The following is an 8,174-nucleotide window of genomic DNA, read 5'->3' on the forward strand; positions in this document are numbered from 1 at the left end:
AGCTCCTCATTGATCCACTTCTTGTAATGAGTGTTTACATACAGTCTCATCCGTGGTAAGAGAGCAAACCTCTGCTCTTGTGGTCTTGCTGTAGAACACCCCTGCCCTCCCTTCCTGGCGATGGTGCCTGGGTGCACTTGCACTGAGGAGAGAAGTCTGGGGAAAAGGCCACCTTGAAGTCTGCTTAGTGGCTTAGAGGGGCAAGGCCAGCGGGGGTCAGAGGACCAGGGTCCCAGTGACCAAACTGCCTGGGACAGCAGCCCAGAGACATCACTTCCAGGGACTGGTGAGAGTAGGAATCTGCTACTGATCCTCTTTCGCCTAATTCAAGTGAAAACTGCAACATTTTGAAAATAAATTTCTTGGGCCCTGCTTCCTGTAGGAGTAGTCCCAGAAACTGCTTAGAAATATTAGTGTCTGGTGACAGTCTCAGAAGTCTTGGGCCTCCTTTGTTTTCAGCTCCAGCATCCCAAAAATTAGTGTCTGAGAAATGTCTTGAGGGCTATTTTCAGAAGGCCTTTGTTTTCCCCCCAAAGACAAAGTCTCACTATGTAGTTCAGGTGGCCTTGAACTTGAAGCAGTTCCCCCTGCCTCAGCCTCCTAAGTGTGGGATTACAGGTGTGCACCATGATACCAGGCTCAGAAGGCCTTGGAGATGATCCCAGAGCAGCCTCGTAAGATCCTGGTGCTTTCTAAAGTGGGGAGTCAGTCCACTTGGAAAGTACAGAGATTGCAGCTGGAGTCTCATCAGCATGTAGTTAGAAAGTAAAAGTTTGGAACTCACCTGTAGTCCCAGCACTCAGGAGGCTGAGGCAGGAGGATCACCATGAGTTCAAGGTCAGCCTGGGTTACATTACATAGTGAGACCCTGTCTCAAAAGAAAAAGTAGACAGAAAGGACCTGCCTCCCCTGATCACCCTGTCTTTTCAGTGGCTTCTTGAATCTAGGTGAGATTTTTTAAATCAGCTTCCCACCCTCTATGGGCCTGTTGTTTATGAAAGTAACTGAAACAAGTCTGTGAGATTGGGTGCTTCTGTGGCCTCCTTTCCTTGGCCCAGAGAGGGCCTTGTCTTGGTGGAGCACCAAGTTAGCTGCCATCCTGCGGGCCGAGGTGCTGTCCCCACCCCGCCTGACCTGAGTCTCTGTCTCTTCCCAGAACCAGCAGAGCCACATGGAGGACAGACAGAGACATGGGTCTGATGAATGCAATTGGGCTGCAGCCCCGGAACCCCACCACCTCCGTGACATCTCAGGGCACCCAGACTCTGGCCCTTCAGCTGCAGAATGCTGAGACACAGACTGAGAGGGAGGAGCAAGAGCCAGGGATGGCACCTCCAGGTCCTGGTGAAGGTAGGAACCGCACCGCTGGAGGAGTCTGCCTGGGGTTGGTGCGGGAGCACCCTTAGCCCTCCCTGGAGAGGCACCGACGGCTGCGGGCTCCTCGCTCACGAGCGCCCCTCCCTAGCTCAGGCTGGTTCCCTCCTGCCTGGGTACAGTCCCGTGCCGAGGGCCAGACCCAGGAGGACTCGACCTCAGCTGTCGGGCAGATGAGGGTGGCACACACGGGGCTCTGGGACTTGTTCACCTGGGGTCTGCTGCTGTGTGCCTGCCGCATGTGGCATGGTCCACCTTCTCACCCGTCTCAGGTGCAGCTGCGCCAGCCTCCGCGCCGGCCTCACACTTCTAAGAACCAGTTAGCACTTCCCAGTGGTCGGGCCCAGCCGCTTTGGAGCCTTCCGCAGCTGTGCTAAACAAGCCCTTCTTTCTCTCCTTACCCCCTACCCTGGCCTCTTTGCTGCCCCAGCTCCAAACAGAGGGACATTTTCCAGGCTGCTGGAGCCATTTGCTTAAAATCCCAAGGGGGAGAAGCCTGTTGCGTGTCAGACAGAGAGTAACAAATTTGCCTGTGTGGCCCAAAGGAGCAGCTTTCCACACTGTAGTCCTGTGGACCACTGGGCCTCACTGTCATTGGCTGAAAAATTTCAAGGATAAACTGAAAATTGTCTCTTTGGTCTGTAGCCCACCCTCTTCTTCATCGGAGTTCTGTGGCTCTTTGGGGACTGAGCAGCCAGCTATGGCTCTCAGCTCCGTGAAGAGCACTCCTAACAGAGGAGACAGCACCCAGGTGCCAGGTTCCAAAGCTTGTGTGTTCACAGCGTGCTGCTCTTCTGGGCAGTGGAAACCCCAGAATGAACGCAGTTGCAGAGCATTGTGGGAAGCTACTGGTCCCACCCTAGCCTCCAAGTCCAGAATGCACCTTAGAGCTTGTGAAGGAAACGATCTCATCTCAGCAAGGAATCAGTCTCCCACTTTTCAAAAACCAGAAGAAATGCTTCGATGTGGAGGAGACAGCAAAATTGGCCCCTGTGGCACCACTGCTCTTCAATCCATCTCCCTCTGGCCTCAGTACTTTTTGCTCTTGAGGGATCTGCCAGCTGCCAACAGCGGCTCAGCCTGGCTCAGTGTTCCTAGGAGAGAGCACAGCTCATGGCCCTGGGCTGAAGCTGTCCACACCCATCCTGGAACCAGTCGTGCGTGTGCACACACACTTAAGAGCTCCTGTCAATCTTTTTTTTTTTTTGGTACCAGGGATCAGACTCTGGTTGTTGCACTTGCGAGGCAGGCAGAGGAACCACTGAGCTAAATCCCTGGCCCCCCGTTGATCTGTTTTGAGCATTTACTTCGTTTCTGGTGTTGTGTTGGGAGAGGGAATCACATTAAAAAATGAAGCCCCATCATGGCTTGTCCCTTTCAGAGCAAGTCTAGAAAGGAAGTGATTGTGTGAACACTTCTCCTGTAGCAAGGGTAACCCATTCTCCAACCAATTTTAGAAGTCTTTGAGAGTCCAGAGCCCTGTACATACTGGGAGCCCTTTTATTCCTCCATCTACGTGACTGACAAACACCCACTGCTTGCCAACCAGACCATAGCTTACCTGTTGGACCCAGATGAGTAACACTCATCCTGTGACCCTCAAGATCACAGCCCAGAACACAGATGCCATGGCCACTACTGACAAACCCCAGGGCATATTGGGGTGTCCCAGTGTGCACGGGGCAGGGTGCGGGTGGATCTGCTCTAAGGTACAGAGATGCCATGGGGCTACTGCTTAGAGGACTCACAGAGCTGCTCGGCTTCCACACACTGTTAGGTTGGCAGTGGCAGCAGCCTGGAGATTGGCCAGAAACAAGAAGACCATTTAGGAGACACTGTCACAGCGGGCCGGAGCTGGGCCCAGGCAGTGGGCAGGAACAGACGAGTGCTGGCAGCAGGACTGGACTGTGGCAGCTCCCTTGGGGCCCCAGGGCAGCCTGTCCTGCCCCAGGACATGTTCTGGACAAGAACAAGTTCACCAGGCACGGAGCCCAGTGTGGCCAGCCTCAGTGCCAGCGGGCCCCAGTCCAGCCCTCTGCATGTCTCAGGCCAGACCAGGACGGTCTTCAGAGAGCTTGGGAAGCAGCGGGACTGCACAAGCCCGGGGCAAAAGCTCTGTTGACACGAAGACCCCAGCAGCCTTTCCTCTCTCCTCGGCGCTTCTCCCAGAGAGACCCTCAGAGCCCTGCAGGTTCTCTTCCTTCACCTGGGAAGCTGGGGCTCAGCTGCTCAGAAAATGTGGCGTGAATGAGAACAGCAGAATGAGTGAGTGGGACACACCTCAGCTGTGAGATGGCTGGCCTGGAAACCCACCTCAAAGGAGGCAAGCAAGAGAGGGGCCCGGGGGACAAAGATGATCTTGCAAAAATTGCAGTTGACAGCCAAGTGTGGTGGTGCATGCCTGTAATCCCAGCACTCGGGAGGCTGAGGCAGGAGGATCGCAGGAGTTCGAGACCAACCTGGGCTACATAGTTCCATTTCAGTCTCAACTACATAGTGACCTGTCTCAAAAAGCCAGCCTGAACTACAGAGTGAGACTCTGTCTCAAAAAGTAAAGTTATTGGGCCAGGGATTTAGCTCAGTGGTTGTGGCGCCTGTTTCGCAAGCCCAAGGACCGGAGTTCAATCCCTGGTACCTAAATAAATAAATAAATAAAGTTATTAACCAGTACCTCAAAAACAGCTGCCATCAAGACCCCCCCCCAAAGCTATAAAACCCTAGACTAACCAATAAGTAGTCAAAGGAAGCAGATCAGTGGCTCACTGGGACTGTTGCTGGACCCCAGGCACCGCGATGGGAGCCACCTACAGCCTTGCCTGCCTCTTGCCCTCATGTGCCCGGTTACTGTGAGGGGATCTGTCCAAGGCCAGTCAACAAGAGAGTGGCTGAGTCTGAGCCCAGGCATCCTCACATGAGGGGGTGGCCAGGCCTTGAGGGGTGCAGAACCCTGGTTTCCCTGCCTAAAGCTGCAGGCTGGAGCCTCAGGACTTTGGGGCTGAGCTACATACAGAGCGCCAAGCCACCGGAGATGTGAATGCGGAGCAGACTGCTCACCTCCTCCAAGCCACACCCTGCTGTAGGGCACCTCTCCCCCAAAGACACTGTGCGATCCCCCCAACAGGCAGCTCAGCCTGCCTTCGACCGTGCACCACCAGGGCAAAAGCTGCCTCCTGACAGCTGAGGAATCCTGGCCACCTCATGCTGCTCTAGGCCTCAGTGTCCCCACCAGATGCGAACTGCGATCGTTTACTTTCAAGGTTAATTTTCTTGGTGATGGAGTTAGGCTCTTTCTCCCTGCTCTTTTGGTTTTTTTATTTTTTGAGACAGAGTCTTGCTATGTAGCTCAGCCTGGCCTTGAATCCACTGTGTAGCCCAGGCTTGCCTCGAACTCTCGGCAATCCTCGTGCCTCAGCTTCCCAAATGCTGGGATACAGGTGTGCGACCATGCCCAGCTCTCCCTGTCTTCACTTGGACTTTTAGCTCCTGCTAACAGCTGCCCAGCTCAGGACCAGGCTCACAGCTAATTCCTCTCTGCTTTGCAGGCGAGGGCTCGGAGTATGGTGCCAGCGGGGAGGACGCGCTCAGCAGGATCCAGAGGCTGATGGCGGAGGGGGGCATGACCGCTGTGGTGCAGCGGGAGCAGAGCACGACCATGGCCTCCATGGGTGGATTTGGCAACAACATCATCGTCAGCCACCGCATTCACCGCAGCTCCCAGACGGGCACAGAGCCAGGGGCTGCCCGCACCTCCTCACCCCAGCCGTCCACATCCCGGGGGCTGCTCCCCGAGCCCACGCAGCTGTCAGAGCGCGGCCTCGGCTCCCGGACAGCCTCCTGGGAGCAGCCCGGCTCCTCTGGGCAGGAGCCGCCCCTGCCAGCCCTCCCCTCTTCCTCCCCTGTCTCCCTTCCCAGCACTGAGGGGCCAGCCCTGCACTGCGACCTGACCAGTACTAACCACCTTCCCGATGGTGGGCACGGCAGCAGTGGGGAGCCCGCCAGCCCCAGTGGGGAACCCCGAAATAGGTAGAGATGGCGCACAGTACCACCCCTCGTGCCGCCGACAGGAGCTGGACCTCACAGCTGACGGGACTGTACGCACCGATGGCCACAGCAAGGAGCAGCAGGAGGGAGAGGGCGGCGGTGGTGGAGGCAGCAGGAGCCCAGAGAGCCATGCTGTGGGGCCACTGTGAATGGAGGGGCAAGTGGGTGTGTCTGCTGTGTTCCCCTTTCTCCAGGATTGTGGGCTCAGGGGACTCGGGCCTGGGCCAGAGCCCTAGAAGAGTGAACTGTCTTCCAATCCAGGCCATGCCGCCCTGACCCGTCAGCTGGGCGGAGCCACCTGGAGTCCGGGCATGGGAGAGGCCCAGCAGATACACCTCTGTCCAGGCCTGTGGGGCGCTCCACCGTCTCCTCCCCCGGACAGTTGGGTGGGTGGGGCTCCCACTTACCCATGGGGGACCCTGGGGCCGGGGCAGGCCCTCGCTCAGGAGTGGGGGTGCAGGCTGGCCCGCCCCTGGACCTACCTGTGGCCCCGCACCTCTCCCCTGGGTAGCGCGCCTGGCTTTCACCTGAGCCCAGGCCGAGGCTGCGGCAGGGCTGTAACTCCAGGTCAGAATGTGAGGTCTTGGTCTGTGATTTAAGGTGTTGCATGTGGAATCTTGAACTGTATGTGTAGTTTCTAGAGGAAAAATCAAGGCTATGATCTTTTTGTTTTCAGTAGCAAATTGTGATTTCCTTTCTGTTTGTCACTCATCCTAGACACATTGTGGTGGGAGGAGAGGGGATGGTCCACTGCTAATGAGGGAAACACCAAAGATCTACATCATTAAAATGACGCCATGCCCCTCGCCAGCTTCTCTGTTTTGTCTCCGTGGAGGTGGGGCGGGTGGGCCAGAGACCCTGAGCTGAGCAGGCCCTGGCTGCCCTCTTTGTGGGCACCTGTCTGACCCCAGCTTGAGAGGTCTCGTAAGGACTGTCACCTGTGCCACGTGGCTTCTCTGTTCACTGCCTGTTACCTGGCCTGCTGTGGCTGACCTTCCAGCCCTGGGGGTTGCGCAGAGGGAGCTGTGTTCTTGCAGGCTCCCCAAAGGCGTCATTGCCGGCTGCTCAGGTCTGCCTTCACCCAGTGCCTGATGTGTCCGCAGGACATCTCTAGGTCCCAAGTTGGCTTTAGAAGCAAGGGGGCCACTACCTGCCTTGCAAGTACAAGGTCCTGGTTTTGATTCCTGGTTCCCCCCCCCTCAAAAGGCAGGTTGGCCCCACCTCTAGGGAGGTACTTACTCACCTAGCAAAAAACCAGAACAACCATGGGCTTCTGGCTAGCAGCAAGAGCTCCATGAGCATTTTATTTATTTAGAAACCAGTGTAATTCAGACTGGCCTTGAACTCCTGGTGATCTACCTCAGCTTCCCAAGGGCTGGGGTTACAGGTGTGCACCATCACACCCAGCTCCCATGACTATTTTTTGTGTGCCGGACCCTAGCCCAGGTGCTGTAGGGTTCTGCCCCAGAGTAGACAAAGCCAAGAGGTAAACAGGCAAACACATGATATAAAACAATGTGCAGGGTTGCAGTTAAGAACACTCCAGTTTTCTAGAAGGTCTTACGTCTGTGGAGTGAGGGCTAAAAGACATCAGCTAGCTGTGTGACCTTGGGTGGGCCACTCACCTTTACTGAGCTTTGCTGTTCCTGTTCACTGGGTCACACACCTAGACAGCAGAGTGAGGGCAGGCTGTGGTAAGAGCTGGAGGCCAGAAGACAGCACCTGTCCCTTTCCTACCCGCTCTCCTGCAGTGGAAGCTGCTGCCTTGGCTTGACAGTGGGTCGGCAGTATTGAGTATAAGCCATGTGCAGAGGGCTCCAGTGTATCATCTCCCCTTGCAAAGCCCTCTGAAGCAGTTCCTGTTGATGCCCAGACTGCACACCCCCACTGCAGAGCCTGGCTTGAACCCAGGTAGGTTTTGGTTGCAGAGCACACCCTGCGGCCACGGCACAGAATCAGCAGAATGGGCCCTTTGCTCACTCTGGAATGGAGACGAGGTCTGGCTCTTCCTGCCTGACCTAGCCCTCCTGGCTCCAATCAAGGACAGACCCTGTTGTCCACACCTGTCCGTCCCTGCACCAACAGCATGAGAGCCTTCTGGGAGGTAACACCTGCACAGGGCAGGGGTGGGGTCAGCGGCCTGAGACAGCGACCACCTTGGAGCTGAGGAAGCGTTCAGAAAAGTCCCTGCAGTGGCCCCCCCGAATCCACGGAAGAGCATCCCGTAAACCAGGTCTCCTGCTTCCGACACGACTCTCCGGGGTTCCACTGTGGGTTCAGAGGTAGCAGGGTGGGAAGGTGAAAGCCCGCGGGGGGGATTTTAGAGAAATGAGTGGCTTTGCCTGGCAGCTTCTGGAACTGCTCCGGTCAGCAAGTGGATGGATGGTCCTGGTTTCTGGGGCCTGCAGGCCTCGCCCTTGCTGCTTTCCCCATCCGACCAGCAAAGGTTCTGCCCCCACCCCCATATATATGCCACTCTCCCGAGAGCACCCTCCTCTTGGGCCCTCTGAAGGGTGTGCCCGCGAAGTGGGCCGGGAACAACAGCGCTGCTTTGGCCCTCAAGAGGATCATGGAGCCAGCTCTCCGGGTAAGGGAAGATGGCTTCTCACGACAGCCCCGCCAGCCCGCTTTGGCCCCGAAGTTCCCGGTCCTGACCACAGCCCTGGCACCCAGGCGCACTGGGGACCCGACCTCCAGCTTCCCTCGCACGGAGAAGCCCGCACTGAGACCCCGCGGCGCGGCTCAGCTCCCGCCCTTCT

The 8,174-nt window shown here is 56.8% G+C and overlaps 1 protein-coding gene across 4 annotated transcripts in view; it reads left to right on the top strand.

Moving 5' to 3' along the window:
• Positions 1 to 6,219, top strand: part of Ambra1 (autophagy and beclin 1 regulator 1) — a 153,238-nt gene extending 147,019 nt beyond the window's left edge. For all 4 annotated transcript variants that reach the window (XM_010612462.1, XM_010612463.1, XM_010612464.1 and 1 more), the window contains 2 exons: positions 1,157 to 1,350; positions 4,917 to 6,219. In XM_010612462.1, the coding sequence (XP_010610764.1) occupies positions 1,157 to 1,350; positions 4,917 to 5,401 (679 nt within the window). In that variant the 3' untranslated portion in view covers positions 5,402 to 6,219. The remainder of the gene's footprint in view (positions 1 to 1,156; positions 1,351 to 4,916) is intronic.
• The last annotated feature ends 1,955 nt before the right edge of the window (positions 6,220 to 8,174 follow it).

Source organism: Fukomys damarensis, unplaced genomic scaffold (genome assembly GCF_012274545.1).
Source record: "Fukomys damarensis isolate Sample0158 unplaced genomic scaffold, DMR_v1.0_HiC HiC_scaffold_27, whole genome shotgun sequence".
NCBI lineage: Eukaryota > Metazoa > Chordata > Mammalia > Rodentia > Bathyergidae > Fukomys > Fukomys damarensis.